The 19206-nt window shown below is 40.5% G+C and overlaps 1 protein-coding gene across 5 annotated transcripts in view; it reads left to right on the top strand.

Annotated features, from left to right (window-relative positions):
• The window catches only part of GRIP1 (glutamate receptor interacting protein 1), a 683162-nt gene that overhangs the window by 525768 nt on the left and 138188 nt on the right, over positions 1 to 19206 (top strand). For all 5 annotated transcript variants that reach the window (XM_049627402.1, XM_049627399.1, XM_049627403.1 and 2 more), the window contains 3 exons: positions 5559 to 5694; positions 8820 to 8965; positions 16255 to 16338. In XM_049627402.1, coding sequence (XP_049483359.1) covers positions 5559 to 5694; positions 8820 to 8965; positions 16255 to 16338 — 366 coding nt within the window. The remainder of the gene's footprint in view (positions 1 to 5558; positions 5695 to 8819; positions 8966 to 16254; positions 16339 to 19206) is intronic.

The raw sequence follows: 19206 nt of genomic DNA, 5'->3' as shown, positions 1-19206 counted from the left end.
TGTTCCCCCACTTTCAGCAACTGTTGAAATTGTGCACTTTGTGATTCCCTGTTCATTTAGCCCCTAAAATTTAGGGACTTGCCAACAATTAGAGTTGACTCTCTTTTTCTGGTCTAAGCCTATTTTTCTTTTTTTAAACAAGCAATGAAGCAAAAATGTCCAGGCACCAAGAGTTTTACAGAACAAAATAAGATTCTTATGCCATACCTTTATTTCATGCAAACCAGTATTACAAAACTCTAAGACAGTCTAATGATGGGTTCTGAATGCCATATGTCTATGCTACTTCTTTTCTTTTTTCTTTGTCTTCCTTTCTCTCTTCCCTTCCCTCCCCTCCCCTCCCCTCCCGTCCCCACCCCTTTCATTCCCCCTCCCCTCCCCTCTTCTCTTCTCTTCTCTTCTCTTCTCTTCTCTTCTCTTCTCTTGTCTTCTCTTGTCTTCTCTTTCCTTTGGTATAGCCAAGCAGATCCAGACTCTGACCAATGCCTGGGAGGCAGAGACGGAGGCTTTGTCAGACTTCGCACTCCAGGCTCACGCTTCTTGGGTATCTGGGGAGATACAATTAGTAATGTAACATCCAGTCACAACTCCATTAACTCATTCAGGTTGGCATCATGGGCGGGCTCTCTATATTCTTTCATAGCAACATTAAACAGGTCTACTTTGGGACCATAATTTTTCACAGAACCTTTACAAGGATGCATGTTCCATTTTTGCAATAGTATTAAATAGATCTTTTGTCCAAAAAATCCTATTGGCATTTTTATTGATATTGTGAACTTGATAGATTAATTTAGGGAGGATTGACATATTTTTGATGTTAGATTATGCTACCCACTGGAGTATTAGTTCCTAGATGGCAAGGATTTTCTCTGTTTTGTTTGGTTTCCAAACTTTTTTTCAGTTTTCCTCAGTCTCCAAAGCCTAGAACAATGCCTGGCATATAGTAAGCACTCAGTTTTTTATTGAATGAATGAGTGGGATGCTTTTACATTTTTTCTGATCCTATGTTCCTCAGAAGTGTTTTTGAAGTTTTCTTCACATATATCTTGTAGGTTTTTCATTACATTTTTTTCATGTTTTATTTTTTTGGTTATTGTCAACGGGTTTTTTTTCCCTCTGTGATAACTTCTAACTGGCTATTTGTTTATACAAAGGATATGGTTTTCGGCATATTAATTTTGTAACCAATTTTCTTATTTGCAAGAACTTCTCAAAATTCTCCTGTTTTCACCAGGCATCATTGTTACTTTTCTTAAAACTTTCTGGAGTTTAGCAATTAAGAGTATTGAATTATAAATCCAAGGAAAAACAGCAAACAACTAAATCCTACACTGGCAGTGTGATTCTCGTTGGTTATGTTGAGTGAGTACTCCTACAGAAGTAAACCTGCAATTTCTTTGCTAAGATCACTAAATCTGGTGATTAAGGAAGATGCCAAGTCCAGAATCATCTCACTCCTTGCCAGCTGGGCATCATCTATTCCCTGTGCTGCTTACTAATTTGGGGATACTACAGTCTTCGCTACATTCTTCTTAATTCAGGGAGGGATGTTTGCAGTGTAAATCATGAAGAAATTGTCACGATGTATTGACTTGTCCAAGTTCCAGTGTTTCACTGCAGAGTGTTGTTAAGTAATTTTTGATAAATAAGTGAACTCATGCAAATGAATGCATCGTTCATCATTTCTCTTTACTATTACATCATTATGCAAACATTAAACACCAAAAGATACATGAAATGATTGATTCATCTAATGCAGAGTGCAGGTTAGCAGAAAGTAAACTCCAGAAGCATGTTCCTCCCTCTTCTGACTGCTTCTTTTCTCCTGTTCCCTTCAAAACACCAGGAAAAGATTTCGTCAATCCTTCAGGGTCTAGAGATACCTACTTGGCAGTTAACATTCTTGTGATTCAGCGCATTTTCTTGCAACAATATTCTGTCTTTACTCCTGAGTTTTGCCTAATTTAGATTCCTCCTTAGTCTGTTCTGCTTAGCTAATCCTGATCGATAAATACAGACAGATTAGACAGGAGACAAAATTGTGAAATAGATGTTGCATTTGGAACGCTGAGCCTTCACTCTCTATTGCAGCCAGGACCTTCTCTTCTATGCCCCCCTTAGCCCAAACCACACTCTGGCATGCTGGTCTGTGACTCCTTTGCCTCTGTGACTAGGCTGTAAGCATCTCTAACTTTTCTCGTCTTTTGAGTTTCATCGTCTGGCTCTTCGTAGGCACTCAGTAAATACTTGAATCAATGAATGTACAAATTACTCAATTAACTGGTACATCAGTATTTTCTTTCTTTCGTGTTATTAAAACTGGCTCTTGGGGAAAGATTTGAAACATTTTAAAATTAAAGGGTAATTGTGGCGCCTGGGTGGCTCAGTTGGTTAAGCGTCTGACTTTGGCTCAGGTCATGATCTCATGGGTTCGTGGGTTTGAGCCACCTATCAGGCTCTGTGCTGCTGGCTCAGAGCCTAGAACCTGCTTCGGATTCTGTGTCTCCCTCTCTCTCTGCCCCTCCCCCAATCGTGCTCTGTCTCTCTCTCTCTCTCTCTCAAAAAATAAATAAACATTAAAAAAATTTGTTTTCATTAGAGGGGAATCGACCAGTTCACAAGGAAACCCAGATGGGTTTATATTTTAACACAGATTAAATTAAAGGAATTAAGCTTTTTCTATGGGCTGCCTGGGTGGCTCTGTTGGTTAAGCATCAGAGTCTTGGTTTCGGCTCAGGCCGTGATCTCCTGGTTCGTGAGTTCAAGCCCTGCATCGAACCCCATGCACAGTGCAGAATTTGCTTGGGATTCTCACTCTCTCCCTCTCACTCTGCCCCTCCCCTGCTCCCTGCCCCCCCCCCCCAATAAATAAATAAATTAAAAAAAAAAAAAAAAAACAGGAGTTAAGGTTTTTCTAGATTTTCAGGATTCAGCCAGAAGTCTGGTAAGGACCTCGGTTCCTTCTGGAGAAAACTACATTGTGCACATCCCATAAAGCTGCACCTGTGCACTGGTAGCCCATTTTATGCAGGAAGCATGTTCTTGAAAACCTGAGTAGAAATGAAAATTTTATTAGTTAAGATTTATTTCTACCTTGCCTGGTATTACTGTTTCATCATTGATTCTTTGCACATTTCTGATTGACCTTTGAGATTTGACCTTGAGATGGGCCCTTAAAGAACTATGCTTCTAATTCTTCACGTACAGACCTATAACCAAATGCTCAAATGATCAACGTACATATTTAGACAAAATGCGAAGAGTTCTTTTGTTGGGCAGAATCGTTAAGCACATTATGTCTCTGTAATGTGAACAGTCCTCATCTGTTATGTAGTTCTCATTACTTTAATTACTTAACCTGATTTTTAAAATAATTTATACCTACCCTTCTGCCAAGAAGGACTTATAGCAGTTGTTAGGTTGACCTCTTTAAATACCAGTTGGGCCTATGTATGTTTTTATGGGATGTAGAAGGGGTTGTTTTATTCTGTTTTAAAAGGGCACAGGTTAAATGCACCCAATGATGGAATTTTGTTTCAAATGCGTCTGTTAAGTGATGTAAAAGGCCCTGTGCTTTTACGCACATGACAAGAATTTTGATTATTGAATTTCAATCATTATTTGGTCTCTCATACGAAATGTAATGAATGAAGCTGACAGCATTCACACTCTTCCTTGGCTTTTACTTTAAAAAGCAATAACAGCTCATGTATGCAGGGTCATGAGTCTGTCATGGAAAAGGGTGTTTTTGCGTGCTAAGGTCACAGGACCTGGGAATCTTGAAAGCCTTGCCTGGAATGGTACTCAGTACATTGCTGAGGAAATCAGTGTCCTGCCCCCCTCGCATTCCTTCCTGGAGTACTCTGTTCTCCGTCCAAGATCCGATGAGTGATCATTCCTTTTATTAACATGATTTGATTTTTTTCATCAGCTAGTGGGATAGTATACCAGCAGCAACAATTTAAGAACTTTTATGGTAAGCATTCATATAGATTTTTGAAATGATAATTAACTCTGTTATGTGTAATTAAGGAAGGGGAAGAGGTATGCCAATAACCTTTTTGGTTTCTTAACTTCGAAGAAGAAAGTCCATTCTTGCATTTTTTTAAATTTTTTTTAATGTTTTTATTTATGTTTGAGACAGAGAGAGACAGATTATGAACAGGGGAGGAGCAGAGAAAGAGAGGGAGACACAGAATCTGAAGCAGGCTCCAGGCTCTGAGCCATCAGCACAGAGCCCGACGTGGGGCTCGAACTCATGGACTGTGAGATCATGACCTGAGCCGAAGTCGGATGCTTAACCGACGGAGCCACCCAGGCGCCCCCATTCTTGCGTTTTAATATGAGACTCTTTGATGTCCTAGAAGTTGATAACTCCCGAAATTCATAATGTAAGTCGGGAGGAATTAGAAAGCTTGAGTTTCCCGTCCCTACCCAGAAAGTGTGTATGCAGAGGAGGAATAATATAACAGAGAATTTGAAAACAGTGCTGATCAGAATTGACGTCTGGATAGGTAAATGTTGACTCGACTCATTTTTACTTCTGAAAGAAAGGGTATTCTTAAAGGTTTCTCACTTTCTGTTGTGCCTAAAATCAGAAGACTTGGGTTTCCTCTTGGTGCGTAGACATTGTCTGGATAAGATCTGTGAGATGAGGGATTTATGGCAATTATCTGGAGTTTCTGAGGACCAACACCACCTTACCATATTGTGACACATTTTGGTAAGAAGTGATGTGAGTTGTTACGTGAAGCCATTGTACTTTGTTTTCTGAAAGATAGAAAACAATGGAGTCAGTCATATTTTTTGTTGAATCTGTAGAAAGCTCTCTTCTCTTGTGCCCATTGGCTTATTCAGCTGAAATGTACCAGGAACTTGAGGTCTGCTGCTGCATGATATGTATTACTATTTAAAATTATTTTGGGAGCTCTTGGGTGGCTCAGTTGATTAAGCGTCCGACTCATGGTTTCGGCTCAGGTCATGGTCTCACGGTTTGTGATATCAAGCCGGGCATCGGGCTCCGTGCTGACGGTGTGGAGCCTGCTTGGGACTGTCTCTCTCCCCCCTCTCTCTGCTCCTACCCCACTCGCATGCTGTCTCTCTCCAAATAAATAAACTTCAATAAATAAATAAGTAGATTATTTTTTGTTGTATTATTATTTGAAATTCTGTTCTGGGCCCTTATGTTACAACTCTCTATTGCTCCCTTTGGAGTTACAAGGAGAGAAACCAGAGAAAGTCCCTTGAGAATGGCAGAAAACAAAGGGCAAATATCATTGTTTGTATCTAACCCATGTCAGTCTCTTTGTTGTGAACCTAGAGTGGATTACCCCACTGGTACCCATTTTAATAACCTATAACGGGATGTCTGCGTCGACTTTACCTGCACGCACGTCTTTACGAGACACGCTGCAAACTGCAAGGGAAAAGAGGCCACAGACCTTTTCTCGTCCAAGAGAAAGTGGAAAGAGTTTATGGGAAGGAGTCCCTTCGCCATGCGCAACTGCGCCTCGTACTTCTACTCTTTAATAAGGCAAATGCTTTTCTCTTAACAGAGGAATTCAAGGGCTCCACCGTGGTTGAGCTGATGAAGAAGGAAGGCACTACCCTCGGGCTGACGGTATCGGGCGGAATTGACAAGGACGGCAAGCCACGCGTGTCTAACCTGCGGCAAGGGGGAATTGCTGCCAGGTAACTCCCTCTCAGGGAAACGTGGGAAAGGGAACACAGGGTGTGACTAATCCAAAAACCGAAGCTCCATCAGAAACGGCCACTAATAAATAAATGACAGCTGCCATCTGCCGGGCAGAAGCACACCCGGGCATGTTTGTAGAAGCTTTTCTGGCCCGTGCCAAGTCACCGGGGAGCCGCCTGGCCCTCATAAGACTTTAATTTTAAAACGTCTTTGTGGCTCCAGTCCCCAACTATGCCGCTGGACAGCAGACGGGCTGTAGTGGGACTGATGCACTCCGATCATGTAAATGGAACAGATGGCCCATATCATGCGTATGCAGGGAGCGCCCGTGCAGGGATGTGGTAAGCCTACAGGAGTAGGGAAACCCAGCTCTGAGTTTGTAAGTGACGATTTTGCTTGTCTCCCATCTTCTCTGCTTTTCTACTTGTGACATTTCCCTTTTCATCAAGACAAAGATGAGGTTTCCAAAAGGATAGGAAGCTTAGATGGGGAGGCGTTGTTCTGTCCTCGTGCGATGGGCTGCAGACTGCACTCGCTCTTGCGAAAGGCAGAATGTCCTGTGTGCTGGGTCCAGGCGGGCTTGCCTTATAGACAGATTCAAAATTTACTTCAGATGCGATGGTCAGGTTTCGTTAAAAGTGAGGTTAATGTATCTTAAGTCCTGGACACCAATAGTCTTGTCCACGTAATCGCAAAAATAGTTTGGGCCTTCTTAACCTTACAAAGTATCATCAAAAATAGTGATTACTTGGGGTGCCTGGGTGGCTTGGTCGGTTAAGCGTCTGACTTCGGCTCAGGTCATGATCTCACGGTCCATGAGTTCGAGCCTCCCGTTGGGCTCTGTGCTGACAGCTCAGAGCCTGGAGCCTGTTTCAGATTCTGTGTCTCCCTCTCTCTGACCCTCCCCCGTTCATGCTCTATCTCTCTCTGTCTCAAAAATAAATAAACGTTAAAAAAAAAATTTTTTTTTAAATAAAAAAAAAATAGTGATTACTTTTGGTGATCAACCCATCTGTACAATGTATAAGCTTAAGCCAACTGACTGCTTCATAATCTGAGGTACTGTTTATGAAATAGGCTGATGTCAACACAGGCACCGTCATCTCCTTTTTTCACGAGGAAAGAGATTTCTTTCCACACCGACAGCTTCCTTTATTTTATAACAGTCATGGCCAATCTCCGATGCTAGGGTCTCATATGTCTCCAGAACTTTTTCATAGGTAGGCCCTGTAGCACGGGTAAATCGGGTGAAGATCTTCAGTTGTATTGATGCTATAATTAAAAGTATTGTTGGGGCGCCTGGGTGGCTCAGTCGGTTAAGCGGCCGACTTCGGCTCAGGTCATGATCTCGCGGTCTGTGAGTTCGAGCCCCGCATCGGGCTCTGTGCTGACCCCTCGGAGCCTGGAGCCTGTTTCAGATTCTGTGTCTCCCTCTCTCTCTGACCCTCCCCCGTTCATGCTCTGTCTCTCTCTGTCTCAAAAATAAATAAACATTAAAAAAATTTTTTAAAGTATTGTTGGCATTGTCAACTGTGGAGACTGCCCACATGTCCACCGATGGATGAATGGATAAAGAAGATGTGGTATATATCACAATGCAATGGAGTATTACTCGGCCATCAAAAAGAAGGAAATCTTTCCGATTGCAATGATGTGGATGGAGCTAGAGTGCATTATGCTGAGCAAAATAAGTTAATCAGAGAAAGACAAATAGCATATGATTTCATTCATATGTGGACCTTAAGAAAGAAAACAGATGAACATATGGGAAGGGGCGGGGGGGAGAGAAGAGAGAGAAACAAACCACACGAGACCCTTAATGGTAGAGAACAAACTGAGGGTTGTTGGAGGGAGGTGTCTGGGGGATGGGCTAGATGGGGGATGGGCATTGAGGAGGGCGCTTGTGATGAGCACTGGGCGTTGTATGTAAGTGATGAATCACTGAATTCTACTCCTGAAACCAGTGTTGCACTGTCTGCTAACTAACCGGAATTCAAATAAAATTTGGAGAAATAAAAAAAAAAAAAAGTAATGCTGTGCTGGTTATATTATCAATGACCAAATTAGTCATTGTTTAAGGCACTACCATTTTATAAGTAGTAAAGGAAAATAATTAAAGCTAAGAATTCTGCCCTAAGGGGGCTGATAATTTACTAGAGAAAATGGGTATGAACGACACGAAAAGTTTGGGAACAATAACAGCATTGCCACAACGTGAGCATCGTCACAGAGCATTGGGTGGTAACGTTGCCCAGTGAGTTAGTGAACCCGAGGGAGGAAGGACAGCATGGACCGCAGGCTGGCACAGACGAGGAAAGCTTGCGAAAGAGGAATGATTCAGGCCGGACTTAGGTAAAATAAATGCACACATGTTTCTGTTTGGGGAGAAGGTATTATTGAAGGTCCTTATCCGTGACGCGAATTTTAAGTACTGTCTTTGGTCTCATTGCTTGCTCTTGCCTTAGAAGTAAAGTCTCCCTAAACCCCAAAGTAGCCATGGTTCTTCTATGGTGTTGAAGAGAGGCGAGAATGGTACTGAAACCCAATGTTTTCATTGTAATTTGTTCTTTTTTTATCAGCCCTGCTGTAAGCATTCAATAGCAGAACAAGCGGACCCTCTCCTTAGCCCTCAACAAACTCCCAGTGCACATACTGAGAGCTAGGAAATGTCCAGGAGGCAGGCAGCAAAAATGAGAGAGAATGAAAGGAAAGAAAAAGTCTGGGCATGCCAAGATCTGGCCAAGATCTGGATCATCTGTTTCTAGAGAACCAAACTCTTTATGGACAGAGCAACCAAAAAAAAAAAAACAAAACAAAACAAAAAAAAAAAAAACAAAAAACCACCACCACAACAAAACAAAACAAAAAACCCAAAACCTCTTTATTTTATTTCATGTGCTCTTTAAAAACAAAAGAGGGAAAGAGTTAGGGAAAAAAATGAGAGACCGTAGCAGATCCAATAGAGGGATATTTCAAAGTATCCCTCCGTATCCTAGGAGGCAGGGGCTCCTGCCAGGCAGGCCTCCCGGGCTTACGTGCATTTGCAGGAAGGGAAAGTGGAAAACGGGGGCAGGCCTGGGGAGAGGACGGGTCCACTGAAGCCACCTTGCCTATTTTGCAGAAGCGATCAGCTGGATGTGGGTGACTACATCAAAGCAGTGAATGGGATCAACCTGGCCAAGTTCCGCCATGATGAGATCATCAGCTTGCTGAAGAACGTTGGGGAAAGAGTGGTTCTTGAAGTCGAGTATGAGCTGCCGCCAGTCTGTAAGTAATCACAATTCAGGGGCGGGACAGCTACGCCACCCCTCTGCCTAAAACAATTTGTTCTCCGTGTTTTCCCTTTTGGCATCGTTGTCTCATTACAGGAGTGATAGAACACCGTTTCTGGATATTTAGAAATTATTTAAATTGATACACCTATAGCCCACTCCGGAAGAATCAAAAAGAGCTCAGAGAACAATAAAATTATACAGGACTCGTGTTCCATTAAGGTCATCTGTGTATATCACCGTTTGTAAGGTCTGCACATTAAGTTCGATCCAAGCTCTGCACAGAGGGACTAGGGTTAGGAAAAGCATGTGTAATGTGTTCTGTGTTGATTCTTGTATAGTTATGTTAATTTCTGAAGCATGAAAATTGATTCAAAGCACATTCTTACCAAGTAAAAATAATAGTAATGTAACCAGAGTAGCCAACACATTTCCAGAGCTTACTAAATGTCCGGCTTTATAAGGAACCTGACCTGCATGGATACGCTTCATTCTCACCATAAGGAGTGTCAGCCTAGCAGAGCTGGACTTGGATGTCAAAGAGCCAGGTTCAGATCCCAGCTTCACCTTTAACTGCGTGCCCTTGAGGAAGTTGCTCAAGCTTTCTGTGTCTCAGTTTCCACAACTGGGAAATGGGCGTAATGTTAGTTCCTGCTCGTATAGCTGTTGTGAGGATTAAATGAGTTAGTATTTGTTGGGCAGTTAGAACAGTAGCTGGCACAATAAAAATTTTTGATAAATAATGCATACAATAGCACTATAAGAGAGGCATTATTATCATTAAATTTCTCATTTACAGAGGCTTGAGTGAAGTATCTTCCACAAATAAATAGGCAGCAGAATCAGTATGTGAAGCCAGGCTCCCTGACTCCAAAGTCCATATGCTTATTCGTTGTGACATATACTTATGCTGTGTGTTACTGCGGGCCTGCATTTAAGCCATGCTCTGCTAACACCACGTCTCCTATTATTAAGCTGTCAACGTAGATGCCAGCCTGACAAAGCCCTTTGCTTTTCTATGCCAGTGAGAACTCAGACTGAATATTAATCATTGATAATAAGTCATTTGTTCAGCAATGACTTGTTGAGCATTTGTTACATTGCGGCCACCGCGTTGTATACCGGTGGAGTTTACTTTTAGACAAGGGAAGACGGATAACAAAACAAGACCCCAGTAGATAAGTAAACTGGACAGCATGAATGCTAGGGGTCATGAATGCTAGGAGAAAAAAGAAAGAGGCAGGAGAGGGATTGGGAAGATGGGGAGAGGTGTGGGATTGCAGTTTGAAATCGGGTGGCTCGGAAAAGCCTCACTGAGGCTGTGTCGGTGACTTGAAGGCTGTGAGAAAGTTGGTCGTGTGGATTTCTGGGGAAAGAGAACTGCAGAGAGAACAGCCAGGGCTAAGATCAAAGGCAGGAATACCCTGGGGTTGTTGGAGAGACGTTAAGAAGGGTAATTTGGCAGGAGCAGAGTGAGCGTGAAGAGAAGTAGAAGAGGAGGTCAAAAATGTAACGGATGAGGTATATTTGGAGGCCGTTGGAAGGACCTTAAGTTTGGCTCCGGGTGATAGAGGATGGCATTGTATGAGTTCGGGCAGGAGGCACAGGGTCTAATTCCTGTTTTCAAAGGCTCCCTCAGGCTGTTGTGTTGAGAACAGACTGCAGTGGCTAGGGTGGAAGCTGGGAGACCAGCTGGGGGGCTGTTGTCGTGATCCAGGTGAGAGACGGTGGTGAGGATGGCGAAAAGCAGTTACCTTCTTGATCTATTTTGAGGGTAGAGCCATCAGGACCTCCTGACAGATCGGATGTGGGTTGTACAGAAATAGAGGAGTCAAAGACCCCCTGAGATTTTGGGCCTGAGCAACCGGACGGGCAGGGTTGCCATTCATGGGGTTGGGCAAGAATGTGGGCAGGGCTCATTTGCGAGGGGGCCATCAGAAGACGTTCATTGTTTGAAATGCTACAGTGGACGTGTCTCTTTGATGTGCAGAGAAGAAATGTCAAGAAAAGCACGAGAGATGGGGTTAGGAGTTTGGGAGAAAGATCTGGGCTGGAAATGTACATTTAGAGTAATGGGAATATAAAGGGTGTTTGAAGCTTTGGGACCAAACGTGAGCACTCAGGGAGTGAGCGTATATGACCAGTCGTGAGTTCTTATTCTGAACATAAAATCCAACACCAAAAATATAATGGTGTTTTTATAACAAAATCAATTGAGGTCTGTGTTCAAAAACCTCCCTGTAACGTTTTTCATTTTCAGCAAGAGTAGACAGTAAAATCGAGCGCTGAGAGCTTGGACTGTGTCACTAGTTAAATATCAGTTTCTCCCCCTGTCCAGCTGTGTGACCTTGGGCATGTTATTTAAGTTCTCTGAGCCTTAGGTTTCTCATCTGTAAAATGGCTATAATAGTGTAGAATTTTTGTCAGAATTCAAGGCTATAATCATGTGAAATAGTTGGATCATCGTCATGTACTCAGTAAGATATAGTGCCTGTTAGTCATTATTACATTATTATTATTCCACTGAAAGTACTGTGCTTTCTTTTGCTTTAAAGGAGTCCATTTGTTTTGAAATCACTATCTCAAAGCATCACCAAGGAGTTAAGAGAATCCAGATACCTAGAGCTAATGCTCTTGGATTAACCATTTTGATTCCACTGGGGAAATAAATATCAACAAAACACACCCTCTTTCTAAAACAAACTCTTAGTACAGCTTTCCAGGGGTAAGGCCAGTAGTGGAGATTTGCCAAATTATGTGTGAACTACACAGCAAGGAGTTTGAGAAGCTTTGAAGGAGGTTATGCAGATCCAGGAAGAAGAGGAACATTTTGGGCAGAGGGGAGAGCAAGGAAGGAAGAACTTAGCCCAGTGCACAGGTTTGAACCACAAACGGACTATTGTTGTTGAGGCACAAAGGGAAAGAGAGGACCTGGAGGGAGATAAGGCCAGTGAGGTGGACAGGAACAAAATGATGGAAGCCACACTGGTGGAGCCTGGATAAATCAGGTGGGCAGCAAGAAGCCTTTAAAGGCTTTTAAAGCCAACGAACATCATCAACAGATTTGAGTTTTTAGAGTTCTCATTTTAGGAAGCCAAATGGAGAATAGATAAGAGGCTATCAGCCGCCTGAAGGCTGTTACAGTTTTCCAAAAGAGAGGTGACATCCTGAACAAATATAGCATTAGTAAGGTTAAAGAGTAGAGTGGATATCAGACATATACAGGAGTTAAAACCTATCATGACTTGGTGATTATACCACCTTTTCCTTCCTGGTGCATTAAAGCTGATGAGGAAGAGGAAGAATATTTTTTAAAACGAAAGTGTGAATTCGATGGTAGAAATCAGATAGAAGAGATCTATTCTCCAAGGATTATCTCTGTCTCTATTATGTTTGGATAAATTAATAAGATCTTTGAGTTCAGGGAGGTTGAAGGGATTAATAAACATCCCCTTCACTGAGCTCAGACTGCTAGAGCTGGACCAAGCCGCTGCAGTGAGGCCCTAGGGAGAGAGCAGATTGCTGAAAAATAAGCTGCCCAAGGCCAAGGCCGAGACAGGTAACTCTCAAGAATCACATAATTTGAGGCTCAGCCACCCCCAGAGTCCAGAAAGAAGTGGAGGAAGGATATTTGTTGCATGTCTGTGTGTATGTGATCTGATAGAGAAGGAGTGGAATTCTGACCTTGCTCAAACCACTTACCTTTTGTAAGACTCAGATTCTTTATGAAAATGGAGTGGTTGATCTACATGAGCTCTAAAGTTCTTTCTGACTTTAGAATTACATTGTAGTTTTGAGACTGTATTTAGAGAGAATATTTCCAAACTGTATCTCAGATATTTATGTATTCAAAGTTGGTCTATGGGTACCTGGGTGGCTCAGTTAGTTGAGTGTCCAGCTCTTGGTTTTGGCTCAGGTCATGATCCCGGGGTCATGGGATCGAGCCCCATGTCAAGCTCTGCACTGAGCGTGGAGTCTGCTGGGGATTCTCTCTCTCTGTCTCTTTCCCCTGCGTGCTCTCTCTCTCTAAAATTAAAAATTAAAAGTTTGTCTAGAGCAAAGCCTTCATGTTTTGTGGTGACATAATCCCTAAAGAATTTTGAAACCATAATCCTCATTTATTTTTTAGTAAGCCACCTAACATTCTTTATTATAAACTTAAATCGTTGGAAAGGGTATAATTTCTGGCATGCTGTTCATTTTATATACCTTTAAGTGAAGTTTCCATTCAGACCTTAGAGCTACGTATTTGCCTCATTTATTTTATGGAAAATGTCTGCTACAGAATCTGATTGGCAAAGGCAATCCTCACTGTTAAACCGTCGGCTAAATCAGATTAGCTTTCTATCAGACGGAGTTCTTTAATTCAAAAAGATGTGTTAAAGTGTGTCCCTGTGATTGTCTCTTACTTCTCAATTCCAATTCTAAGAGAGATAGACAGGTGACACATGATGATGATGATGATGATGATGATGATGATGATGATGATGGCAATGGGAGGCAGGGGGAGCAGTCTCAGGTCTCCTCCACGTATTTCCTTCCAGGATTCAGTCTGAAGGAGCAGAAGCCACCCAGAGAAAGCTCTTCCTGTGGCCATAGCAGAGGAAAAGCAGGATAGTCCCAACTACCCGAGCACATTTCCAACCAAGTGCTTATTATATCTCTTAACATCCCATTGGCCAAAGCGAGTCACATGGAGAAGCCCGACATATTGAGGAGGGAAAGTATACAACCCTTATCATGCTATTGAGGTAGGAGTTGAGGAGTCAGGGAAATAGTATATAATGTAGAAAAATCTAATCTGCCATAGTAAAATAATATGGATAGCAGTACATGCATATTCCCATAGAGAAACAAGGGACAGCAGCACCACTAAAATACTGAGGAGAAGTATTTTTGCATTGCAATATTCATTTCAACTTAACCCTTCTGTGTACTGCATTTGATTCTCTGGGGAAGCTCCTTATGTGGATCCATTATGTCCACATACACAAATGTGAAGTAATGAATAAAATGCACATGGCAATAGCAGGGGTCCTGCTATTGGATATGAAAACCCAGTCACCAAGATCCAGTCATGCAAATGAAAATTATGAAGACCAAATCTATTTCATTAAGTATCAAAATGTAGTTAACATTCACATTTATTTTTGTGAAGGATAAACAGCAAGAGTGTGAATAATCCAAAGCTGTAGATAATCCTAAAAGTCTTTATATTGACTCTAGATTGGAATCTAGGAGTTTGTGGTCCACAAGATTGAGCTCAAGCAAAATTCAAACTACGGTGAACTATGGTGCCTTTTTTAAAAAATTTTTTTGAGGTTTATTTATTTATTTTGATTGAGAGAGAGAGAGAGAGAGAGAGCAGAAGAGGGGCGCAGAGAAAGGGAGACGAGAATCCCAAACAGGCATCACGCTGTCAGCACAGGGCCCGATGTGGGGCTCAGATTCACCAACGGTAAGATCCATGACCTGAGCTGAAGTCGGACACTTAACCGACTGAGCCACCAAACTACAGTGCCTTTCATTCCCAGAACAGACACCCGGCCAACAAGGACAGGTGGCCCCGAATTAGAATTTGGTTGTATAGAATTAAAAGTTGATTTAATGTTTAAATGAAACAGTATTTGTAAACCACTTTGCAGATTTCCTGGCACACAGTGGACGCTCATTAATTCTTTCTCCCTGTATCTTTTCCTTTCCTTTCTATTTGTTTCATTAGAACAAAAAGATCGTGTTCTCAACCAATTACCTCAAGTGGCTTGTTTGTCATGAAAATAAGAAAACGTTTGATTTGAACTCAGTTTCTTTCATTTAATTAAAACTGTACCTCAACACTTTCAGCTATTTGTGTACTGTTCCTAGCTGATTAAAATGAACTGAAATTCCCTTGCTAGCAAGAATATGACATTTAATTAAATCAGCAGTATACCAAAACATTTGTTCAGCTGTAGGGTTATGTTGTTTTTCAGCAGATCCAAGTTCGTGACGTACTTTATATCCCAGCCAGATATGCACAGTTTTGTGAATTTATCTGTGTGCTTTTCATAATCATGTCTATTCCTTTGAGGATTCAGAATTTCTGATAATTAAAAATAATTGTAATCAATGCTACATTAAAATTACTTCCTATTTCTGTAAATGGCAAGAAATGTTCTTTTAATAGATGCAATTAAATTCTATCTTTAGAATCTATACCTATATTCCATCATATATTTCTTATTGATAAATGTTTCATGCAATAAAGTTTTCAAAATCTAATCGCAATGTTAAAAATATGCCATTGATAAGGACCACAGCATTAAGTAATTAGATATCATTGTACAAATTCACTTAAGGATCTAAGACCATCAGATTCTATACTTGCAAATTCTTTTCTCTCTCTGAATAAAAACATCCCTGTATCCATAATGATGAAATATTAATTTGTGGAAATTTGGTTGCTGTTGTTTTTTAATTCAGCAATAGTGTACTATCTAAGCAGAATTACCCACCACTTGCCTGGAAACAGTCTCACAGAAGAGTTTAGTTACTATACCTTCATACAACCTACACCCTGTATTATACACGTATACTGTATGTGATATTAATTAGAGATATCAACTTGGCCATGCAGTTTTATTTTGTGAAGTAAGAGCAGTAAGCAGGCAAACATAACATAAGCATGATAGTATCAAATGAAGTCAAGTAAATATTTTATTAGACAGCAGTAACATTTTGAATGTACAGAAATATTTTTGCCCTCCAGGTTTGATTTGGGTTGCTGATGTCTTTGTTAGTTGCTGTGCATCGTGTCAGAAAATCTGTCTTCATCGCCTAATCTATTAGTGGTAATTTGAGAGTAATACTTTTTCTTCCTGCATTTCCTCCAAAAATAAATGTAAATGCATTAATTATTTCAAGGTTTACAAAAATCATATTGCTTTTGCATTTCACAAAGGGAAAATAATTCTCTTGATTACATGAAGAGTGTCTCTCCTGGTATATAGAGTTCTAACGATGTGAATATTACACTCTAGCTAGAAGCTGGCTACATAAGAAGAAAGGAAGTGCCTATGATTTTGATTCCACTCGGGTCTAAGCCTAAGTCCCTAATGCAGACAACTATTTTATGGTATTTGTATGTATTTTTTTTAACATTTTCTTTGAAAAGAAGTTATCACCCTTGTATTTTTCATAACAAGAATTATTTGCAAGGGGGATCTGTAGTGTTTTATGCGACATTAAAAAAAACTGGAAATGTTGTTATGATTTAATATATTTCTCTCTCTTTCCTGCATTCAGCTGTTCAAGGATCGAGTGTTATTTTCCGAACGGTGGAGGTCACATTACATAAAGAAGGCAATACCTTTGGTTTTGTAATCCGAGGTAGGTGGTGGCTAGAAAACATGAACCATCAGATATTCTTAGAGAATTTGTCAATGAAATATTGGGAGTGAACTAGAAAGTCATCCTGAAAACAACAGCAACAACAGATGTTCCCAATGCATAAAGTCCCCTTATAATATTTGCACCCATTCTTTTAAAAAAATAAAGCAATGAGTAGGAACCAGAGTGGAATCCAAATGACTTAGATCTGCTTTCAGTCCATACAGAGCAAGAAGTCACTGTTTGTAAACCTTGTCAATTCATTCATCCTGCTGATTTGCCACTTTTCTACGTGTCTTTTGCTTTCCCTTTATACTTTTCTGTATCTCTGAGTCAAAAATGTTGATGAATATGGCTTGGTTTGACTTAATACACTAGGATTAAACAACTTTGTTTAAATTATTTTCTCCTGAAATACATTTTGTTATTGTAGCTTTCTAAAAATGGATTGAAGATAATCTGATCCCTTGGGAACCTATGTGCATCAGCTCAACTTATTTTATTATGGGATGACATTAATCATAAAGATTTCAGGTGACTCCAACTTGGCTATAAAACCATGAATTCTGAGCTGTAATTCTGACTTTTAATATTTTATTTTTCATATTAGCAGTTTCACCCCTCAAAGACTATACATAAACAACTCATAATTCTGCGTATGACAGTAAAGTTCAATAGGGAACTATGTATGCATCAGAAATGTTTTTAACATTTCACATTTTGTGATTTTTTTTTGCTTTTACCTATTATATTCTATACTTCACCAGGGCCTAAAATTTATCCAAATTATTAAAACATTAATTAAAATTAACTAAGCATCTTGGGGCGCCTAGGTGGCTTAGTCAGTTAAGTGTCCAACTTCAGCTCAGGTCATGATCTTGTGGTTCATGAGTTCGAGCCCTGCATTGGACTCTGTGCTGATAGCCCAGAGCCTGGAGCCTGCCTTGGATTCTATGTCTCCCTCTCTGCCCTCCCCAGCTCATGCTCTGTCTATCTGTCTGTCTGTCTGTCTCTCTCTCTCAAAAATAAACATTAAAAAATTTTTTTAATTAACTAAACACCTTAATAAATGCACATGCATCAAGGAATAAAAGAAATACATTCATTTATACAGATTTGTCTTAAATGACTAAGCCTTAGATTCCATTCTGTACCAATCATTTAGCAAATCAATCAGTCAGGTATTTATTAAGGACAGGTCAACATGTCAGCATAGGGCCAAGTATTAGAGAGTCATAGGACAGGACCCTATCTGCAGGGAATTATAGTCCAGTGAATTTAAGACAAAGTGCCTGAGTGAGCGGTAGAGAAAATGGAAAACGAGGAATTCACTGAGTGGTTTAGACCAGCAATTATTACCCTTTTCTGACCAGCTCCTTTTTTTTAGGTGGTGCAAACAGGATCATTTTACTTTCATCATTTACCTTAACCATTCCCAAATTTCTGTGTAAAAGAACTAGATGAATATAGTAAAAAGTCAATATACAAGTAATTTTGGCTCAGAGGGTGGTATATACAAATCCGTTTTTGCAGTGTAGTATGATAGAGAGGCACTCTTGAATCACATGCATACAAGCCTAATTACTGAAAAGCTGCAGTAAAAAATACTGCTGGGTGCAAATATTCATTACTAGTTGTTGTGTGGTTAATCAATAGTAAATCAAATTGCTAATGAAAGAACTAAAACAACAGTAATTTATCATTAGGAACAGAAAAAAACGGAAGCATTTGAAATCTACAACCACCACAAGACAGCTGATGATATAATGTTAGCAAAATGCTTATCTTGCCATTTGCAGGAATTCCAAATATCTGTATGTGCATGAGTAATAAGAATTTTATAATATGAGCCTAGGATACTATCTGGTACATCGTAGGCCCTTAACAAATAAATGAATAAGTAATTGAATGTTGCCTAGATTTGTGCAGACATCAGACTTCTTAGTGCTATAGTGATTTTAGTTTAGGGGCACCATATTTTGGTCGGCTTTAAAAACTCACTTAGTATATTAGTTGAACGTAAAAGTTTGTGAAATTTTGCGCAATTTCTCATAAGAATCACATAAAGAACTTAATGTTTAGGTTAGTTTGAGGCCTATCTGAAGGCTCTTCCTTGCTCAAAAGGTGACACCCACCCATTGCTTCAGAATCTTGATTAGTCACAAAAAGAGTTGCAGAATGAGAAAATACTGTGGGCAAGTGTTATCATGGCCAAGAAGACATTATGGCATAGATGGAATTTGAGCTCAACTTATTTTGGTGAGAACACCAGGACTTTCAGGAAGAAGGAGGGCAATATTACAGATGGGGCATATTCATTTAGTACTGGTGAATTTCTTCTTAACCAATTAGAATGGGTCGTAGAACAATAATACAGGCTTTTACCTGATGAATGGAATTGCATTTCCAGTGCTACGTGTCATAGGTTCTAGCACCTTGACTCGCCAAACAGTAGAACCTGGCACCTTTAGAATGAAAACTGATGTTCTGGCCTAAATCTTGCCAGAGTTAAATTTCAGTTAGTTCCCTCGCCGCCAAACTAAGGCAAACAGCTTGGGACAATAGGGAAAGCACTCTGCCACTAAGTTCTTTTTCACTTTGGGCAAGGAAAATTTACCTATCGATCATTCTCAACTCTAAAATTATAGATAGGTCTACTCATCTGCTAGATAGAGCCCAATGTTCAGATTTGGTCTGCGTTGTGTCTCTGGCATTGATACTTTTAAAAAGCATTCCAGGGGACTGATGCCAACAGGCAGCCAGGATTGAGAAATACCACTGGGCTCTGTGTGTCTCAGTTGCTTTGCAGTTCCAAACTTGTAAAATGTAAGTGAATCGCAAGCTACATCTGGTTCATTATTTCAAATA

This window comes from Panthera uncia, chromosome B4 (genome assembly GCF_023721935.1).
Source record: "Panthera uncia isolate 11264 chromosome B4, Puncia_PCG_1.0, whole genome shotgun sequence".
Taxonomy (NCBI): Eukaryota; Metazoa; Chordata; class Mammalia; order Carnivora; family Felidae; genus Panthera; species Panthera uncia.
The sequence above is the reverse complement of the archived record's forward strand: the minus strand, read 5'-3'. Positions and strand labels throughout refer to the sequence as shown.